General features: G+C 46.4%; 1 protein-coding gene across 5 annotated transcripts in view; it reads left to right on the forward strand.

Moving 5' to 3' along the window:
- alpl (alkaline phosphatase, biomineralization associated) overlaps positions 1-23070 on the forward strand; it is a 130343-nt gene that overhangs the window by 84201 nt on the left and 23072 nt on the right. For all 5 annotated transcript variants that reach the window (XM_072478549.1, XM_072478547.1, XM_072478552.1 and 2 more), the window contains 3 exons: positions 16450-16590; positions 19858-19927; positions 22669-22803. In XM_072478549.1, the coding sequence (XP_072334650.1) occupies positions 16450-16590; positions 19858-19927; positions 22669-22803 (346 nt within the window). The remainder of the gene's footprint in view (positions 1-16449; positions 16591-19857; positions 19928-22668; positions 22804-23070) is intronic.

The following is a 23070-nucleotide window of genomic DNA, read 5'->3' on the forward strand; positions in this document are numbered from 1 at the left end:
CACACTGTGCTGTTTATCCACACACTGTGCTGTTTATCCACACACTGTTGTTTATCCGCACACTGTGCTATTTATCCACACACTGTGCTGTTTATCCACACACTGTGCTGTTTATCCGCACACTATGCTGTTTATCCGCACACTGTTGTTTATCCACACACTGTTGTTTATCCACACACTGTTGTTTATCCGCACACTGTGCTATTTATCCACACACTGTGCTGTTTATCCACACACTGTGCTGTTTATCCGCACACTATGCTGTTTATCCGCACACTGTTGTTTATCCACACACTGTTGTTTATCCACACACTGTGCTGTTTATCCGCACACTGTTGTTTATCCACACACTGTTGTTTATCCACACACTGTGTTGTTTATCCACACACTGTGCTGTTTATCCACACACTGTTGTTTATCCGCACACGGTGCTATTTATCCACACACTGTGCTGTTTATCCACACACTGTGCTGTTTATCCGCACACTATGCTGTTTATCCGCACACTGTTGTTTATCCACACACTGTTGTTTATCCACACACTGTGTTGTTTATCCACACACTGTGCTGTTTATCCGCACACTGTGTTGTTTATCCACACACTGTGCTGTTTATCCACACACTATGCTGTTTATCCGCACACTGTTGTTTATCCACACACTGTTGTTTATCCACACACTGTGTTGTTTATCCACACACTGTGCTGTTTATCCACACACTGCTGTTTATCCACACACTGTGCTGTTTATCCACACACTGTTGTTTATCCACACACTGTGTTGTTTATCCACACACTGTGCTGTTTATCCGCACACTGCTGTTTATCCACACACTGTGCTGTTTATCCACACACTGTGCTGTTTATCCACACACTGCTGTTTATCCACACACTGTGCTGTTTATCCACACACTATGCTGTTTATCCGCACACTGTTGTTTATCCACACACTGTTGTTTATCCACACACTGTGCTGTTTATCCGCACACTGTTGTTTATCCACACACTGTTGTTTATCCACACACTGTGTTGTTTATCCACACACTGTGCTGTTTATCCACACACTGTTGTTTATCCGCACACGGTGCTATTTATCCACACACTGTGCTGTTTATCCACACACTGTGCTGTTTATCCGCACACTATGCTGTTTATCCGCACACTGTTGTTTATCCACACACTGTTGTTTATCCACACACTGTGTTGTTTATCCACACACTGTGCTGTTTATCCGCACACTGCTGTTTATCCACACACTGTGCTGTTTATCCACACACTGTTGTTTATCCACACACTGTGTTGTTTATCCACACACTGTGTTGTTTATCCACACACTGTGCTGTTTATCCACACACTGTGCTGTTTATCCGCACACTGCTGTTTATCCACACACTGTGCTGTTTATCCACACACTGAGCTGTTTATCCACACACTGTGCTGTTTATCCGCACACTGTGTTGTTTATCCACACACTGTGTTGTTTATCCACACACTGTTGTTTATCCGCACACTGCTGTTTATCCGCTCACTGTGCTGTTTAACCACACACTGTGCTGTTTATCCACACACTGTTTTGTTTATCCACACACTGTGTTGTTTATCCACACACTGTGCTGTTTATCCGCACACTGCTGTTTATCCGCACACTGTGCTATTTATCCACACACTGTGCTGTTTATCCACACACTGTGCTGTTTATCCACACACTGTTGTTTATCCGCACACTGTGCTATTTATCCACACACTGTGCTGTTTATCCACACACTGTGCTGTTTATCCACACACTGTTGTTTATCCGCACACTGTGCTATTTATCCACCCACTGTGCTGTTTATCCACACACTGTGCTGTTTATCCGCACACTGTTGTTTATCCACACACTGTTGTTTATCCACACACTGTGTTGTTTATCCACACACTGTGCTGTTTATCCACACACTGTTGTTTATCCGCACACTGTGCTATTTATCCACACACTGTGCTGTTTATCCACACACTGTGCTGTTTATCCGCACACTATGCTGTTTATCCGCACACTGTTGTTTATCCACACACTGTTGTTTATCCACACACTGTGTTGTTTATCCACACACTGTGCTGTTTATCCGCACACTGCTGTTTATCCACACACTGTGCTGTTTATCCACACACTGTTGTTTATCCACACACTGTGTTGTTTATCCACACACTGTGCTGTTTATCCGCACACTGTGCTGTTTATCCACACACTGTGTTGTTTATCCACACACTGTGCTGTTTATCCACACACTGTGCTGTTTATCCGCACACTGCTGTTTATCCACACACTGTACTGTTTATCCACATACTGAGCTGTTTATCCACACACTGTGCTGTTTATCCGCACACTGTGTTGTTTATCCACACACTGTGTTGTTTATCCACACACTGTGTTGTTTATCCACACACTGTGTTGTTTATCAACACACTGTGCTGTTTATCAACACACTGTGTTGTTTATCCACACACTGTGTTGTTTCTCCGCTCACTGCTGTTTATCCGCACACTGCTGTTTATCCACACACTGTGCTGTTTATCCACACACTGTGTTGTTTATCCGCACACTGTGTTGTTTATCCACACACTGAATTGTTTATCCACACACTATGCTGTTTATCCACACACTGTGCTGGTTATCCACATACTGTGTTGTTTATCCACACACTGTGCTGTTTATCCACACACTGTGCTGTTTATCCACACACTGTGATGTTTATCAACACACTGTGTTGTTTATCCACACACTGTGTTGTTTCTCCGCTCACTGCTGTTTATCCGCACACTGCTGTTTATCCACACACTGTGCTGTTTATCCACACACTGTGTTGTTTATCCGCACACTGTGCTGCTTATCCACACACTGTGTTGTTTATCCACACACTGTGTTGTTTATCCACACACTGTGCTGTTTATCCGCACACTGCTGTTTATCCACACACTGTGCTGTTTATCCGCACACTGTGTTGTTTATCCACACACTGTGTTGTTTATCCGCACACTGTGTTGTTTATCCACACACTGTGCTGTTCATCCGCACACTGCTGTTTTTCCACACACTGTGCTGTTTATCCGCACACTGTGTTGTTTATCCACACACTGTGTTGTTTATCCGCACACTGTTGTTTATCCGCACACTGTTGTTTATCCACACACTGTGTTGTTTATCCACACACTGTGTTGTTTATCCGCACACTGCTGTTTATCCACACACTGTGCTGTTTATCCACACACTGTGCTGTTTATCCACACACTGTGCTGTTTATCCGCACACTGTGTTTTTCATCCACACACTGTGCTGTTTATCCGCACACTGTGTTGTTTATCCACACACTGTGTTGTTTATCCACACACTGTGTTGCTTATCCACACACTGTGCTGTTTATCCGCACACTGCTGTTTATCCACACACTGTGCTGTTTATCCACACACTGCTGTTTATCCACACACTGTGTTGATTATCCACACACTGTGTTGCTTATCCACACACTGTGCTGTTTATCCGCACACTGCTGTTTATCCACACACTGTGCTGTTTATCCACACACTGTTGTTTATCCACACACTGTGTTGTTTATCCACACACTATGCTGTTTATCCACACACTATGCTGTTTATCCACACACTGTTGTTTATCCACACACTGTGTTGTTTATCCACACACTGTGCTGTTCATCCACACACTGTTGTTTATCCACACACTGTGTTGTTTATCCACACACTGTGTTGTTTATCCACACACTGTGCTGTTTATCCACACACTATGCTGTTTATCCACACACTGTGCTGTTTATCCACACACTGTGCTGTTTATCCACACACTGTTGTTTAGCTACACACTGTTGTTTATCCGCACACTGCTGTTTATCCACACACTGTGTTGTTTATCCAGACACTGTGCTGTTTATCCGCACACTGCTGTTTATCCACACACTGTGCAGTTTATCCACACACTGTTGTTTATCCGCACACTGTGTTGTTTATCCACACACTGTGCTGTTTATCCACACACTGTTCTTTATCCACACACTGTGCTGTTTATCCACACACTGTTGTTGATCCACACAAAGAACAAAGAAATGTACAGCACAGGAACAGGCCCTTCGGACCTCCAAGCCTGTGCCGACTATGCTGCCCATCTAAACTAAAATCTTCTACGCTTCCTGGGTCCGTATTCCTCTATTCCCATCCTATTCACGTAATTGACCCCTCTACCCTAGGAAAAAGCCTCTGACTATCCACTCTGTCTATACCCCTCATAATTTTGTAGACCTCTATCAGGTCGCCCCCCAACCTCCGTCGTTCCAGTGTGAACAAACCGAGTTTATTCAACCGCTAAACACACTGTGTTGTTTATCCACACACTGTTGTTTATCTACACACTGCCGTTTATCCACACACCGTGTTGTTTATCCACACACTGTGCCATTTATCCACACACTGTTTATCCACACACTGCTGTTTATCCACACACTTTGATGTTTATCCACACACGATGTTGTTTATCCACACACTGTGCTGTTTATCCACACACTATGCCGTTTATCCACACAGTGTTGTTTATCCACACACTGTTGTTTAGTCAGACACTGTGTCGTTTATCCCACACTGTGTTGTTTATCCACACACTGTGTCGTTTATCCACACACTATGCCGTTTATCCACACAGTGTTGTTTATCCACACACTGTGTTGTTTAGTCAGACACTGTGCTGTTTATCCGCACACTGTGTTGTTTATCCACACACTGTGTTGTTTATCCACACACTGTGCTGTTTATCCGCACACTGCTGTTTATCTACACACTGTGTTGTTTATCCACACACTGTGCTGTTTATCCACACACTGTGTTGTTTATCCACACACTGTGCTGTTTATCCACACACTGTGTTGTTTATCCACACACTGTGCTGTTTATCCGCACACTGCTGTTTATCCACACACTGTGTTGTTTATCCGCACACTGTGCTGTTTATCCACACACTGTGTTGTTTATCCACACACTGTGCTGTTTATCCGCACACTGTGCTGTTTATCCACACACTGTGTTGTTTATCCGCACACTGTGCTGTTTATCAACACACTGCTGTTTATCCACACACTGTGCTGTTGATCCATACACTGTGTTGTTTATACACACACTGTGCTGTTTATCCACACACTGTGTTGTTTATCCACACACTGTTGTTTATCCACACACTGTGTTGATTATCCACACACTGTGTTGTTTATCCGCACACTGCTGTTTATCCACACACTGTGTTGTTTATCCGCACACTGTGCTGTTTATCCGCACACTGCTGTTTATCCACACACTGTGTTGTTTATCCACACACTGTGCTGTTTATCCACACACTGTGTTGTTTATCCACACACTGTGCTGTTTATCCACACACTGTGTTGTTTATCCACACACTGTGCTGTTTATCCACACACTGTGTTGTTTATCCACACACTGTTGTTTATCCACACACTGTGTTGATTATCCACACACTGTGTTGTTTATCTGCACACTGCTGTTTATCCACACACTGTGCTGTTTATCCACACACTGTGTTGTTTATCCACACACTGTGCTGTTTATCCACACACTGTGCTGTTTATCCACACACTGTGTTGTTCATCCACACACTGTGCTGTTCATCCACACACTGTGTTGTTTATCCACACACTGTTGTTTATCCACACACTGTGTTGATTATCCACACACTGTGTTTTTTATCCGCACACTGCTGTTTATCCACACACTGTGCTTTTTATCCACACACTGTTGTTTATCCACACACTGTTGTTTATCCACACACTGTGTTGTTTATCCACACACTGTTGTTTATCCACACACTGTGTTGATTATCCACACACTGTGTTGTTTATCCGCACACTGCTGTTTATCCACACACTGTGTTGATTATCCACACACTGTGTTGTTTATCCACACACTGTTGTTTATCCACACTCTGTGTTGATTATCCACACACTGTGTTGTTTATCCACACACTGTGCTGTTTATCCGCACACTGCTGTTTATCCACACACTGTGTTGATTATCCACACACTGTGTTGTTTATCCGCACACTGCTGTTTATCCACACACTGTGTTGATTATCCACACACTGTGTTGTTTATCCACACACTGTTGTTTATCCACACTCTGTGTTGATTATCCACACACTGTGTTTATCCACACACTGTGCTGTTTATCCGCACACTGCTGTTTATCCACACACTGTGCTGTTTATCCACACACTGTTGTTTATCTACACACTGCCGTTTATCCACACACCGTGTTGTTTATCCACACACTGTGCCATTTATCCACACACTGTTTATCCACACACTGCTGTTTATCCACACACTTTGATGTTTATCCACACACGATGTTGTTTATCCACACACTGTGCTGTTTATCCACACACTATGCCGTTTATCCACACAGTGTTGTTTATCCACACACTGTTGTTTAGTCAGACACTGTGTTGTTTATCCCACACTGTGTTGTTTATCCACACACTGTGTCGTTTATCCACACACTATGCCGTTTATCCACACAGTGTTGTTTATCCACACACTGTGTTGTTTAGTCAGACACTGTGCTGTTTATCCGCACACTGTGTTGTTTATCCACACACTATGTTGTTTATCCACACACTGTGCTGTTTATCCGCACACTGCTGTTTATCTACACACTGTGTTGTTTATCCACACACTGTGCTGTTTATCCACACACTGTGTTGTTTATCCACACACTGTGCTGTTTATCCACACACTGTGTTGTTTATCCACACACTGTGCTGTTTATCCGCACACTGCTGTTTATCCACACACTGTGTTGTTTATCCGCACACTGTGCTGTTTATCCACACACTGTGTTGTTTATCCACACACTGTGCTGTTTATCCGCACACTGTGCTGTTTATCCACACACTGTGTTGTTTATCCGCACACTGTGCTGTTTATCAACACACTGCTGTTTATCCACACACTGTGCTGTTGATCTATACACTGTGTTGTTTATCCACACACTGTGCTGTTTATCCACACACTGTTGTTTATCCACACACTGTGCTGTTTATCCACACACTGTGCTGTTTATCCACACACTGTGTTGTTTATCCACACACTGTTGTTTATCCACACACTGTGTTGATTATCCACACACTGTGTTGTTTATCCGCACACTGCTGTTTATCCACACACTGTGTTGTTTATCCGCACACTGTGCTGTTTATCCGCACACTGCTGTTTATCCACACACTGTGTTGTTTATCCACACACTGTGCTGTTTATCCACACACTGTGTTGTTTATCCACACACTGTGCTGTTTATCCACACACTGTGCTGTTTATCCACACACTATGTTGTTTATCCACACACTGTGCTGTTTATCCACACACTGTGTTGTTTATCCACACACTGTTGTTTATCCACACACTGTGTTGATTATCCACACACTGTGTTGTTTATCTGCACACTGCTGTTTATCCACACACTGTGCTGTTTATCCACACACTGTGTTGTTTATCCACACACTGTGCTGTTTATCCACACACTGTGCTGTTTATCCACACACTGTGTTGTTCATCCACACACTGTGCTGTTCATCCACACACTGTGTTGTTTATCCACACACTGTTGTTTATCCACACACTGTGTTGATTATCCACACACTGTGTTTTTTATCCGCACACTGCTGTTTATCCACACACTGTGCTGTTTATCCACACACTGTTGTTTATCCACACACTGTTGTTTATCCACACACTGTGTTGTTTATCCACACACTGTTGTTTATCCACACACTGTGTTGATTATCCACACACTGTGTTGTTTATCCGCACACTGCTGTTTATCCACACACTGTGTTGATTATCCACACACTGTGTTGTTTATCCACACACTGTTGTTTATCCACACTCTGTGTTGATTATCCACACACTGTGTTGTTTATCCACACACTGTGCTGTTTATCCGCACACTGCTGTTTATCCACACACTGTGTTGATTATCCACACACTGTGTTGTTTATCCGCACACTGCTGTTTATCCACACACTGTGTTGATTATCCACACACTGTGTTGTTTATCCACACACTGTTGTTTATCCACACTCTGTGTTGATTATCCACACACTGTGTTGTTTATCCACACACTGTGCTGTTTATCCGCACACTGCTGTTTATCCACACACTGTGCTGTTTATCCACACACTGTTGTTTATCCACACACTGTTGTTTATCCACACACTGTGTTGTTTATCCACACACTGCTGTTTATCCACACACTGTGTTGATTATCCACACACTGTGTTGTTTATCCGCACACTGCTGTTTATCCACACACTGTGCTGTTTATCCACACACTGTGCTGTTTATCCGCACACTGCTGTTTATCCACACACTGTGTTGTTTATCCACACACTGTGTTGTTTATCAGCACACTGCTGTTTATCCACACACTGTGTTGTTTATCCACACACTGTGTTGTTTATCGGCACACTGTGTTGTTTATCCACACACTGTGTTGTTTATCCGCACACTGCTGTTTATCCGCACACTGTTGTTTATCCACACACTGTGTTGTTTATCCACACACTGTGTTGTTTATCGGCACACTGCTGTTTATCCGCACACTGCTGTTTATCCACACACTGTGCTGTTTATCCACACACTGTGTTTATCCACGCACTGTGATGTTTATCCACACACTGTGCTGTTTATCCACACACTGTGTTGTTTATCCACACACTGTGTTGTTTATCCACACACTGTGCTGTTTATCCACACACTCTGTTGTTTATCCACACACTGCTGTTTATCCACACACTGTGCTGTTTATCCACACACTCTGTTGTTTATCCACACACTCTGTTGTTTATCCACACACTGTGCTGTTTATCCACACACTGTGTTGTTTATCCACACACTCTGTTGTTTATCCACACACTGTGCTGTTTATCCACACACTGTGCTGTTTATCCACACACTGTGCTGTTTATCCACACACTGAATTATTTAGCCACACACTGTGCTGTTTATCCACACACTGTGTTGTTTATCCACACACTGTGCTGTTTATCCACACACTGTGCTGTTTATCCACACACTGCTGTTTATCCACACACTCTGTTGTTTATCCACACACTGCTGTTTATCCACACACTGTGTTGTTTATCCACACACTGCTGTTTATCCACACACTGTGTTGTTTATCCACACACTGTGCTGTTTATCCACACACTCTGTTGTTTATCCACACACTCTGTTGTTTATCCACACACTGCTGTTTATCCACACACTCCCATTCAATTTGTCACTTAGTGTGATGTCCATTTCTGGTTTGGAGCTTGCTGGACAGCTGAACTATTGCTCGCCTTGAGTTATTTATTCACAGGCTGTCGGTGACATTGGGGAAAATCCTCACACAAAAGGAAATGAAAGACTTGTGTGCAGAAAGGATTCAGTTGAATGGGAAAGTCATAGTCAGACAGTACAGCAGAGGGCTTTCGGCCCATCGAGTCTGCACCAACAAAAGTACTTCAAACCTACACTAATCCCGCCTTCCAGCACTTGGCCTATAGCCTTGGGTGTTATGACATTTCAAGTGCTCATCCATGTAATTTAAAAACTTGTGAGGCTTCCCTACTCTACTACCCTCCCAGGCAGTGCATTCCAGACTCCCAGCACCCTCTGGGTGATAAGATATTTCCTCAAATTCCCTTTAAACCTCCTGCCCCTCACCTTAAAATTATTTTAATATAAATTTAGAGTCCCCAATGATTTCTCTTTTTTCCAATGGAGGGGCAATTTAGCGTGGCCAATCCACCGAACCTGCACATCTTTGGGTTGTGGGGGCGAAACCCACGCAGACACGGGGAGAATGTGCAAACTCCACACGGACAGTGACCCAGGGCCGGGATTCGAACCCGCGTCCTCAGCGCCGTAGGCTGCAGTGCTAACCACTGTGCCACATGCTGCCCCTCTCAACTTAAAATTATGCCCCCTCGTTATTGATGCTTCCTATCCACCCTGTCCATGTGCCTCAATTGTAAACAGCCAAATCAAGTCCCCTGTCAGCCTGCTCTGCTCGAAAGAAAACAACCCGAGCTCAGCCACCTTCTCTTCAAAGGTAAAATGTTCCATCCCAGGCAACATCCTGGTGAATCTCCTCTGCACTCTCTCCAGTGCAATCACACCTTTCATATAGTGAGGTGACCAGAATTGAACACAGTACTCCAGCTGTGGCCTCACCAAAGTCTTGTACAACTCCAACATAACCTTCTTCCTCTCATAATTTATGTCAAGCCTTATAAATGTAAGTGACCTGCATGCCTTCATGCTGGACAGCACGGTGGCACAGTGGTTAACACAGTTGTCTCATAGCACCGGGGACCCAGTTCCTTTCCGACTCCCAATAACTGTCGGTGTGGAGTTTTTCCGTGTCTGTGTGGGTTTTTCCGAGCACTCCGGTTTCCTGCCACTGTCCAAAGATGTGCAGATTAGGTGGGTTACAGGGATAGGGCGGGGGTGTGGCCTTAGACAGGGTGCTCTTTTGAAGGGTTGGTGCAGACATAATGGGCCGAATGGCTTCCTTCTGCACTGTAGGAATTCTATGATTAACTACCCTATTAACCTGTCCTGCCACCTTCAGGGATCTGTGGTCAAGCACCCCAAGATCCATCTGTTCCTCTGAGCTTCCTAGTGTCCTGCCATTCATTCAGTATTCCCTTGTCTTGTTATCTTGTTACTCCTTCCAAAGTGCATCACCTCACACTTTTCAGAGTTGAATTCCATCTGCCTATCTGACCAATCCATCTATATCTTCCTGCGACCTAAGACCTTCTTCCTCACGATTAACACCCGGCCAAGGTCTCGTGTCACCTGCAAACGTACTTAGCAACCCCCCCACCCCCCCCACCCCGCCCCCTCCATCACACACTCCTTTATTTCCAGCTGACTATTTGGGGGCCTATAATACACACACAGCAATGTGACTGCCCCTTTGTTATTCCTAAACAGTACCCACAAAGCCTCATTTGAAGACCTTTCCAAGTTATCATACCACCTGCTGCAGTAAATGGTTCCTTAATTAAGAATGCAACGTATTATCTGCACCCTCCTTTGCATCCTCCTTTGCACCCTCCTCTGTCTCACCTGAAGATTCTATACCCTGCAATGTTGAGTTACAAGACCCGCCCTCCACCCCCTCCTCCATCCCCCCCACCCCCACCCCTCCCCTCAACCACTTCTCTGTGAGGGCAAAATTATCACAATTCCACGGGTCAACCCACGATGCTAACTCATCATTTTTACCTATAATACTCCTCGGATTAAAGTCGACGCCATTGGGCCTCGCCTTACACCCTTGGAACAAAACATGGCTGAACTCCCTCTGTCTCGGTTCCTTTACTATAGTGCCCTATGTCCCAATTGTACTAATGCTCTGTGCCCCCTTCTCCTGCCGGACTAATTGCAAACCCATCGGCAAGGATGTTGATCCCCTTCTGGTTCAGGTGTAGACCGTCCCACTTGTACTTAGCCCACCTTCCCCAGGAATGGTCCAGTAATCCAGGAATCTAAAGCCCTTCCTCATGCACCAACTTTTCAGCCATGCATTCATCTGCCCTATTCTCCTAATAGCACGTGGCATCGGGAGTAATCCAGAGATTACTACCTTTAAGATCCTGCTGTTTAATCTGCTGCCTAGCTCCCCGAATTCTTGATGCAAGGCCTCATTATTCATTCTATCTATATCCTCGGTACCAATGTGAACCACGACCTCTGACTGTTCACCTTTTCCCTTCAGAAGGCTTGACAGCTACTCGGTGACATCCCTGACCGCGAGAGGGTGAGGGAGTGTGTGTGAAAGAGAGTGTGTGTGTGAGAGAGTGCAAGAGAGGGTGTGTGTGTGAGAGAGTGTGCGTGTGTGTGTGCGTGAGAGTGTGTATGTGTATGTATGTGAGAGTGCGTGTGTGTATGTGTGTGAGAGAGAGTGTGTGTGTGTGTATGTGAGAGTGTGTGTGTGTGTGAGAGAGTGTGTGTGTGTGTGAGAGAGTGTGTATGTGTGAGAGAGTGTATGTGTGTGAGAGAGAGTATGTATGTGTGTGAGTGAGTGTGTATGTGTGAGAGTGTGTATATATGTGTGTGAGAGTGTGTGTGTGTGAGAGAGAGTGTGTGTGTGAGAGAATGTATGTGTGTGAGAGAGAGTGTATGTGTGTGAGAGAGAGTGTGCATGTGTGTGAGAGAGAGTGTGTATGCGTGAGTGTGTGTATATATGTGTGTGTGAGAGAAGGTGTGTGTGTGCATGTGAGAGAGTGTGTGTGTGTGTGAGTGTGTGTGTGAGAGAGAGTGTGTGTGTGGGGGACGACGACAGTGTGTGTGTGGGAGAGTGTGTGTATGTGTGTGAGAGAGTGTGTGTGTGTGTGCATGTGAGAGAGTGTGTGTGTGAGAGAATGTGAATGTGTATATATGTGTGTGAGAGAGTGTGTGTGTGTGTGCATGTGAGAGAGTGTGTGTGTGAGAGAATGTGAATGTGTATATATGTGTGTGAGAGAGTGTGTGTGTGAGAGAGTGTGTGTGTGTGTGAGAGAGTGTGTATGTGTGACAGTATGTATATATATATACAACCAGGGCGGCCACGTGAGCATCCCGATCGGCCATTGCATGTTAGCCCCATGCCGTCGGGAACTCGACCGGTCGGGAGCGGAGAATCGCTGGGTGGGCCTCTGGCAATGGACCCCAACCGCGTGGAGTACTCCGCGCACTCGCCGGTTTTCGGGGCCCGGAGAATCGCCGTACCGGCGCCGGGCCCGATTTCGGCACCAAATTAGATTCTCCGCCCCCAGGCCAAACACGATTTTGGCGCAGGTCTGTGGAGAATCCAGCAGTGTGTGTATATGTGTGTGAGAGAGTGTGTGTGAGAGAGTGTGTATGTGTGAGAGAGAGAGTGTGAGAGAGAGAGAGAGTGTGTGTGAGAGAGTGTGTATGTGTGTGAGAGTGTGTGTGAGAGAGTGTGTATGTGTGTGAGAGAGTGTGTGTGAGAGAGAGTGTGAGAGAGAGAGAGAGAGTGTGTGCATGTCTGTGAGAGAGAGAGTTTGTGTGTGTATGTGTGTGAGAGAGTGTGTGTGTGTGTGAGAGAGTGTGTCTGTGTGAGAGAGTGTTTGTGTGCTTGCGTGTGAGAGTGTGCGTGTGTATGAGAGAGAGTGTGTGTGTGAGAGTGTGTGTATGTGTGTGAGAGAGGGTGTGTGTATGTGTGTGAGAGAGAGTGCGCGCGTGTGAGAGAGTGTGTGTGTATATGAGTGTGTGAGATAGTGTGTGTATGTTTGTAAGCGAGTGCGTGTATGTGTGTGAGAGTGTGTATATGTGTGTGTGAGAGAGACTGTGTGTATGTGTGTGTGAGAGAGTGTATGTGTGTGAGTGAGAGAGAATGTGTATGTGAGAGTGTGTGTGTATTTGTGTTTGTGAGAGAGTGTATGTGTGTGTGAGAGAGAGTGTGTATATGTGGTTGAGAGAGAGTGTGTATATGTGTGTGTGTGAGAGAGAGAGTGTATGTGTTTGAGAGTGTGTGTATATGTGTGTGTGAGAGAGAGTGTGTGTATATGTGTGTGAGAGAGAGCGTGTGTGTGTGAGAGAGTGTGTATATGTGGTTGAGAGAGAGTGTGTATATGTGTGTGTGAGAGAGAGAGTGTATGTGTTTGAGAGTGTGTGTATATGTGTGTGTGTGTGGGGGTATACTACAGGCCTCCCAACAGCCAGCGGGAGATAGAGGAGCAGATAGGTAGACAGATTTTGGAAAAGAGTAAAAACAACAGGGTTGTGGTGATGGGAGACTTCAACTTCCCCAATATTGACTGGGACTCACTTAGTGCCAGGGGCTTAGACGGGGCGGAGTTTGTAAGGAGCATCCAGGAGGGCTTCTTAAAACAATATGTAAACAGTCCAACTAGGGAAAGGGCGGTACTGGACCTGGTATTGGGGAATGAGCCCGGCCAGGTGGTAGATGTTTCAGTAGGGGAGCATTTCGGTAACAGTGACCACAATTCAGTAAGTTTTAAAGTACTGGTGGACAAGGATAAGAGTGGTCCGAGGATGAATGTGCTAAATTGGGGGAAGGCTAATTATAACAATATTAGGCGGGAACTGAAGAACATAGATTGGGGGCGGATGTTTGAGGGCAAATCAACATCTGACATGTGGGAGGCTTTCAAGTGTCAGTTGAAAGGAATACAGGACAGGCATGTTCCTGTGAGGAAGAAAGATAAATACGGCAATTTTCGGGAACCTTGGATGACGAGTGATATTGTAGGCCTCGTCAAAAAGAAAAAGGAGGCATTTGTCAGGGCTAAAAGGCTGGGAACAGACGAAGCCTGTGTGGCATATAAGAAAAGTAGGAAGGAACTTAAGCAAGGAGTCAGGAGGGCTAGAAGGGGTCATGAAAAGTCATTGGCAAATAGGGTTAAGGAAAATCCCAAGGCTTTTTACACGTACATCAAAAGCAAGAGGGTAGCCAGGGAAAGGGTTGGCCCACTGAAGGATAGGCAAGGGAATCTATGTGTGGAGCCAGAGGAAATGGGCGAGGTACTAAATGAATACTTTGCATCAGTATTCACCAAAGAGAAGGAATTGGTAGATGTTGAGTCTGGAGAAGGGGGTGTAGATAGCCTGGGTCACATTGTGATCCAAAATGACGAGGTGTTGGGTGTCTTAAAAGATATTAAGGTAGATAAGTCCCCAGGGCCTGATGGGATCTACCCCAGAATACTGAAGGAGGCTGGAGAGGAAATTGATGAGGCCTTGACAGAAATCTTTGGATCCTCGCTGTCTTCAGGGGATGTCCCAGAGGACTGGAGAGTAGCCAATGTAGTTCCTCTGTTTAAGAAGGGTAGCAAGGATAATCCCGGGAACTACAGGCCGGTGAGCCTTACTTCAGTGGTAGGGAAATTACTGGAGAGAATTCTTCGAGACAGGATCTACTCCCATTTGGAAGCAAATGGACGTATTAGTGAGAGGCAGCACGGTTTTGTGAAGGGGAGGTCGTGTCTCACTAACTTGATAGAGTTTTTCGAGGAGGTCACTAAGATGATTGATGCAGGTAGGGCAGTAGATGTTGTCTATATGGACTTCAGTAAGGCCTTTGACAAGGTCCCTCATGGTAGACTAGTACAAAAGGTGAAGTCACACGGGATCAGGGGTGAACTGGCAAGGTGGATACAGAACTGGCTAGGCCATAGAAGGCAGAGGGTAGCAATGGAGGGATGCTTTTCTAATTGGAGGGCTGTGACCAGTGGTGTTCCACAGGGATCAGTGCTGGGACCTTTGCTCTTTGTAGTATATATAAATGATTTGGAGGAAAATGTAACTGGTCTGATTAGTAAGTTTGCAGACGACACAAAGGTTGGTGGAATTGCGGATAGCGATGAGGACTGTCTGAGGATACAGCAGGATTTAGATTGTCTGGAGACTTGGGCGGAGAGATGGCAGATGGAGTTTAATCCGGACAAATGTGAGGTAATGCATTTTGGAAGGGCTAATGCAGGTAGGGAATATACAGTAAATGGTAGAACCCTCAAGAGTATTGAAAGTCAAAGAGATCTAGGAGTACAGGTCCACAGGTCATTGAAAGGGGCAACACAGGTGGAGAAGGTAGTCAAGAAGGCATACGGCATGCTTGCCTTCATTGGCCGGGGCATTGAGTATAAGAATTGGCAAGTCATGTTGCAGCTGTATAGAACCTTAGTTAGGCCACACTTGGAGTATAGTGTTCAATTCTGGTCGCCACACTACCAGAAGGATGTGGAGGCTTTAGAGAGGGTGCAGAAGAGATTTACCAGAATGTTGCCTGGTATGGAGGGCATAAGCTATGAGGAGCGATTGAATAAACTCGGTTTGTTCTCACTGGAACGAAGGAAGTTGAGGGGCGACCTGATAGAGGTATACAAAATTATGAGGGGCATAGACAGAGTGGATAGTCAGAGGCTTTTCCCCAGGGTAGAGGGGTCAATTACTAGGGGGCATAGGTTTAAGGTGAGAGGGGCAAGGTTTAGAGTAGATGTACGAGGCAAGTTTTTTACGCAGAGGGTAGTGGGTGCCTGGAACTCACTACCGGAGGAGGTAGTGGAAGCAGGGACGATAGGGACATTTAAGGGGCATCTTGACAAATATATGAATAGGATGGGAATAGAAGGATACGGACCCAGGAAGTGTAGAAGATTGTAGTTTAGTCGGGCAGTATGGTCGGCACGGGCTTGGAGGGCCGAAGGGCCTGTTCCTGTGCTGTACATTTCTTTGTTCTTTGTTCTTTGAGAGAGTGTGTGTATATGTGTGTGTGAGAGAGCGTGTGTGTGTGAGAGAGAATGATTGTGTAAGTGTGTGTGAGTGTGTTAGTGGCTGTGTAAGACACACGTGCAATCTTTTTTCAGTGTTTCCCAATGTGTGTTGCAGGTGATTATGGGAGGTGGCAGGAAATACATGTACCCGAGAGACACCCCTGATGTTGAATATCCAAGTGACCCGAAAGCCAATGGCACACGACTGGATGGAAGGAACCTGGTGAAGGAATGGAAAGAGATGAAAAAGGGCAAGGTGAGCATTTAGTTCAGCCTGATAACCACCTTTGTAAACCTAGACCTTGTTAATTTGGGCAAATGTGTTTAATTGGACCATTGAGCCGTACCATTCTTCCTGTAGTTCGTGACTGATTAAAGTGGAGTTTTTTGTTCAGGTGTTTTTATGGGGATGTGGCTGTCGCGGACTCGGCCAACGTTTGTTGCCCATCCCTAATTTCCCTTGAGAAGGTGGTGGTGAGCTGCCTTCTTGAATCCCTGCAGTTTCTGAGGTGTACGCTCATCTATTATTGGGGAGGGAGCTCCTGGACTTTGACCCAGCGACAGTGGAGAATGGCGATATATTTCTGAGTCAGGGTGGTGAGTGACTTGAAGGGGGGAACCTCCAGGTGATAGGGTTCCAGATATCTGTTGCGTTGTCATGGTAGTGGTCATGGGTTTGAAAGGTGCTGTCGAAGGAACCTTGATGAGTTTCTGCAGTGCATCTTGTAGATGGTACACACGGCTGCCACTGTTCGTTGGTGCTGAAGGGGTACCAGTCAAGCGAGCTGCTTTGTCCTGGATGGTGTTGAGCTGCTTAAGTGTTGTTGGAGCTGCACGCGTCCAGGCAAGAGGGGAGTATTCCATCACATGCCTGACTTAAATCCATGAACAAATGTACTCACTCGCATTGGTGGGTAAACTTTGATTCCTCTTGCACGCATGTGGCAAATGATAATGTGGTTTAGTTCTGCCTTGATGAACACCGGTTGCTAACCCATGCCTCACACAATGTTATTTGAAAATATAAATGCCTCAACTGTGGAGGAGGCCAGTTTGGCACCCAATCAGTGGCAGCAAGCTCCTCCAGGAGACAGAAACTGACTACATAATGCTGGGGGAAATGAAGGCAGACGGCAGCCATGATGGCGCCTGGTGCTGCCTCATTGAAGAGATGATGTGGAGATGCCGGCGTTGGACTGGGGTGAGCACAGTAAGAAGTCTTACAACACCAGGTTAAAGTCCAACAGGTTTGTTTCAAACACGAGCTTTCGGAGCACCTGAGGAAGGAGCAGTGCTCCGAAAGCTAGTGTTTGAAACAAACCTGTTGGACTTTAACCTGGTGTTGTAAGACTTCTTACTGTGCTCATTGAAGAGAGTGAGGCTGCTGCTCAAGAGGGCCAGCAGCATTGAGGGAGCTGATGGAGTGCAAAGGGTTGAAACTGAGCTAACGCACACAATCTGTTGCAGGATATCAGAGGGCCTGATAATCTGAAAAACCCGAAAAAAAACTTTCTCTTCACCCTGCGGGGAGCCCCACAGGCAGCAGAGTGTTCGGATTCGCCGAAAGTAGCATTGAAAATTACAGTCAACAAACTCCTAAATTAGCTTAATGGGCTGTTCATTGGAGGCGAGAAGGTTCACTGTTCACAATCCAAACTGTGCTGCAGGAGTCAGGCTCGACTGCCAGGGTCGCGATTTTCAAACCACCCCCTCCACCAGTCCCAACTCCACTGGCAAATGAAAATGAACAATACTGAATGTGTTCAAAATAGATCGGGGTTTACTTGAATTAGAATTTTGGAGTTGATTTGGAGTTTGTGTCTTAACTTGTACAAGATCTGTGCACTCATCATCGCCTGCGTTTGCTGAGCTGTATTGACTCCCAGTTCCCCCAAACACCTCAAATTTACAATGTTCAGTCTTGTTACCAAATCCCTTCATGGCTTCAGCCCCCTCTTCATCTCTGTAACCCCAAGTCCATGGTGAACTCTAGCCAATTCTGGCTTCTTCTTCATTCCCCAATCCTTCATGGTTGGCTGTGTCTTCAGCAGTCCAGGCCCTGGATTCTGAAATTACCCCCAAAATCGTTCCACCTCACTCTCCTGCTTTGCTCCTAAAAACCCATCTCCCTGACCCAACATTTATTCCGGGATGCCTTGGGACACTTTTTTACATTAAAGGTGCTGAATAAATACAATTTGTTGGTGCTATTGTTACAGCGTCAGTGTAAATGACCCCATTGTGGAGAGAAAAAGGCTAAATTTCAGATCCAGTCTTCTAGTTGGCCTTCCTGATTCCATAAAGCAACTCAGTCAAAACGGCAAGCGGGGATTGGATGTCAAGCAGGCCCATCCTCAGTTGGTTCACAGTCCACCATATTTAAAATTCTCACCCTCATGCTTAACACCTTCTCGCTGCACCTTTCCTCAGCCCGACAAGGCTATGGGCCACGTGTTGGAAAATGGGATTAGCAAAGGGCTGGATTTTCTGTTTCAGCCTCTAGGTGCCGGCACCAGCGGAGCATGTGTGGTCTTTTACGACCAGAAAATCGGCGTGAAACCCTCACCGATTCGAGACAGGTGAGGGGCTAGCACCGACGCCGGGTGAAATTCCTGCCTCCCGCGCCGAAAACAGCCGGAGAATGACCGGGTCCCAGGCCGCACATGCGCACGGCTGATGATCTGCCGTGATCGTGGCGTACAACATGGCGCCTGCCGTGCGCGGACCCAACCCGCCATCCGCGACCCCACAGCCCACCCCTGCCACGCCCCACCAGCCCTCGCAGAACCCCCCCTCCCCCCCCCCCCCCCCGACCAGCGGCACGGACCCCGGCCGAGTGTGGCGGCGCGGGACACCGTCCACAGCCGCCATGCCGAGTTCCCGCATGGCTGAGACCACACGTGTTGCAACATCACACGGCACACCTCTCGATGACAACAGTTTGGAGTGGCAGAGCATGGCTGACTGGCGTCAAACCGGCGGCAGCTCTGATTTCAGTATCGGAGCCCATACTCCGCCCGATCGGCGAACATGATTTTGGTGTTGGACAACGGAGAATCCCGCCCACTGTTTTTATTTACCTCTCCGGTTGGTGCCTTACTGGCCGACCTTTTATACAGAGGTCAATAGAGATTCCCTGCCCACGAACAGGGGAGCTCGTACTCTGCAAGGGCCACAGGGAAGATGATCATTCCTACCCCGTAGGCTCTGGGCGCTATTACACTTCCTGACTGTCTTTTCTTGGACACAGGGCCTATTTATCCTCACATGATTGTGAAGCACCCCAGGATATTTTTCTATGGTTAAGGCACATATAGAAGCCTCCCCAAACACTGTAAAGTCCTGTCTGTGGAACCTCTGGAAGTAGTTGGAACATTTGCAGGAGCGAACCTGGTGGTCTGCATTTGATGCAATTTGAGTGAAAGGTCAGGGTAACATATTGCTTTGATAAGCAGCGACCAACGTAATTAGAACATTCTTCTGTGTGTGACTAATACACTAACAGATTCTCTCGTTTCCTTAGAACGCTCATTATATCTGGAACAGGGAACAGCTCAAAAGCCTTGACCTGTCAAAAGTAGACCATTTAATGGGTAAGGAAACCAAGCTATTTTCTATCTCCTGGTTAGACTGTGGTCCGGGGTTAAGGCACAGACAGTGCTCTCCACTTTATTTATTTTGTACCGATTTTCCTCCTTTTCCTTCCGAGGATGTGAGTTTGCTATTTTGCTGAGACTAAGGTTTCAAAGCCAAATCAGAGTTAAAATGTCAATGTGGGGCCTGTCGGTGACACAGTGTGTCAATTCCAACTTCTCAAAAAACAGTAGCCGTGCGAAAAACGGACATTTTCAGAATGTGCCACGCATCCATTTTTATTGGAGAATTACCTGAGACAATCCGGCTGGGTGCCGCATTGGCACAGTGCGGTGCCTGACTAGTTCACTGTACTCCGACTGACCCTTGACCCTGCCCGATCCAGCTTAACCCCAATGCCCGTGACACTATCCACCCACCCTCAAATCCTGCAAGATCGTACGCGGCCTCGGTTCTGAGGTTGGCAGCTCTGTGACACCATGCTCCGTATAACTATAAATGGGAGCTCCTGCGGACTACCTCCAGTCGGAGGCCATTAGATTGGGAACAGGAATTGGAATGTCTGGTTAATTTTCCTCCCCTCCCCCACACCTTTCACCCCCTGCCCAATCCACTGCGCCCAATTGCAACGCCTGAGCCTCAGTAATCACCATGGTGCTCTTGTTGATTGACAGAAGGCAGCTTTAGACAGTTAAAATTGCGATGACCACCATGTCATAATATACACCAGTATATCATGGTGCAGACACACACTGATGGACACACAGTGGAACCAATTAACGTACACAACACCGCAGCCAATCACCAGTTAGAGCACACGCACTATAAAGACAGGGGGCATCAGAGTTCCCGCTGATTCGAGTTGCAGCTAGCTAGGAGGACAGAGCTCACAGCCTGTAACACAGACATTCACCATGTGCTGAGTGCATCGACTGGTTAGGACAAGGCAAAGGTCTTTAGTTAAAGCTAGTATCGTATTAATCCACAGTCTGAGTATGTTAAACAGTTAATGATTCAATAAAAGAATGTTGCACTATTTCAAGTGTTGGTGACCTGTATGTGTTACACGGATCCAGAACACCCAACACATCACACCACACCCCCTTGCTGTTCATTCCAGGATGGTGGGCCGCTCGATAGACCATCTTGCTTCCCACTCGCTGCTGGTGAACTGTGAACTTTACAAATGAATCACTCCCTGGATATGATCATCGTTTGAAGAGTCAGCAATTATTGCCCACCCTCAGCTGCCCTTAAAGATGGTGATGAGTGCCATCCTGAGTCAGTGCTGTCCATGTGCGTTGGATTTGATACAATGCAGTAGTTTACTGGGCCACGTTAGAGTGTGATTTGTGTGTCACTGGAGTCACATCTAAGCCAGACAAGGGAGGAAGGCAGATTTCCTCCCGTAAGGGATATTTACCAAACTAGTTGAGTCTTTGCGGCAATGTGGATATTCTGGTCCTGTCGATGGCGCACCCCTGTCGCGGGTTTCTTGGTGGTGATGGGGGCCTTCAATGGGAAACCCTGTTGGTCTGGTCCCACCGCTGACCAATGGCGGTCCCCCTCTGCGAACATGTGACGGTTGCGCGGGAAAACCCGCCCAATCTTTTCATTCCCAGATATATTACATCGCCTTGAAATTCTAAAACTGCTGGATTCTCCATCAGATGTCCTGAATTATTGGTCCACCCTGTTAGCGACAAACCCTTGCCATAGAAACCGTTCAGATTATTATTTTTATAAAAGGCGAACAACCAACCTGTGATTTAGTTTTGCATTCTGAGGGACAAGAAGAGAGTCATTTGTTAGTCTTGAGTGAATTCAACGTAAACAGATTTAGGCTTGTTTTGAACAGGGTCTGATTGGCTGTTATGTGTATATTTGGTAATCACAATAGCGAATGGGCCTTTCATCTGCATTTGCATTGGTGGCCATTGCCTCAAAGTATCTGTTGTGGAGTGAAAAACTAAATTCCTTGGCAGTGCTTCAGTCCTGATAGGATTGGACCTCCATTCATGGATTAAAGCCAGGGCCATCCAAACGGAATTAGGATGCCGATTTGCATAGGCAGGGCATCTAAACGAGTGTTTCTAGAAGGTAACATGGATACCTGAATGTCAGGTTACTATTTAGTAGCCTGGGGAAGATCATCGCGATCCAAGGTTCAAAGCCCTCCCTTCATTTCAGACCAACAAAGTGGCAGAATAATGTGCAATTAATACACCGCCTCAGGTCTCCTGGACAAGATTGTACTCATCCTCCTTTGGGTACTAAGCCCTAAGATGGCGTTAGCGATCATGAACCCCAATTGGATTGTTGCACGGTTATGCTTGGCAAAGCTGTTTGCCGTCACCCTCTGCAGTTTGGCAGACCAGGAAACTCTCCCGCTGTTACCGCCTGCCATCTGACCTTCATTGATCTCCCCCTGGGACTCGTGGAGTACGAGCTCCCCAGGTAAGGGGGGGCGGAGACCAACCCACCCGGGGCTCTTTATGAGCAAAGGTTAAAAGCAGGGCCAGATCAGGGCCTGGTGAGATAAGTCCTCCCAACTAGGATTGCACTGGGGGTGAGATACTGCGTTATGCAGACTCTTGTAAATACTTGTGAGTAAATCTATCATACCATCAGCCGACTCTGGGTCATTATAGTTGTGTTAAGCTATGTGTTGTTCCTGGCAATAATCCAGCTCTGTTTCTGGCTGATGGTACTCACCTTGTGCTTCCCTTGTGTCTCCCAGCCCTGTTCGAACACAGTGACCTGCAGTACGAGTTGGAACGAAACAAACTCACAGATCCTTCCCTCGAAGAAATGGTGACAGCAGCAATCAGGATTCTGAGCAAGAATCCAAAGGGTTTCTTCTTACTAGTGGAAGGTAAATGTGCAACACGCCCTCAGAATAGAGCCTTAACCTTTGTTACAATTCAATTGGATGTTAAATGAGGTTAAAATAAGATTGAGATGTGGGATTTTCCACCTGCCCCCTCCGTGCGGTGTGTTTTGTGGGGGCAGGGGGATCTTGTAGTTCCCACTGCTCCTCGCTGGCTCCGGCTGCTGGGGACCGTGGAGAGCATGGTGGGGGTGGGGGGGGAGGGGCGTTTGGGGTTGTTGTCAGCGGGCCTGGAAGATCTCACAAGCAAGA

This window comes from Scyliorhinus torazame, chromosome 16, assembly GCF_047496885.1.
Source record: "Scyliorhinus torazame isolate Kashiwa2021f chromosome 16, sScyTor2.1, whole genome shotgun sequence".
In the NCBI taxonomy this organism is placed as follows: Eukaryota; Metazoa; Chordata; class Chondrichthyes; order Carcharhiniformes; family Scyliorhinidae; genus Scyliorhinus; species Scyliorhinus torazame.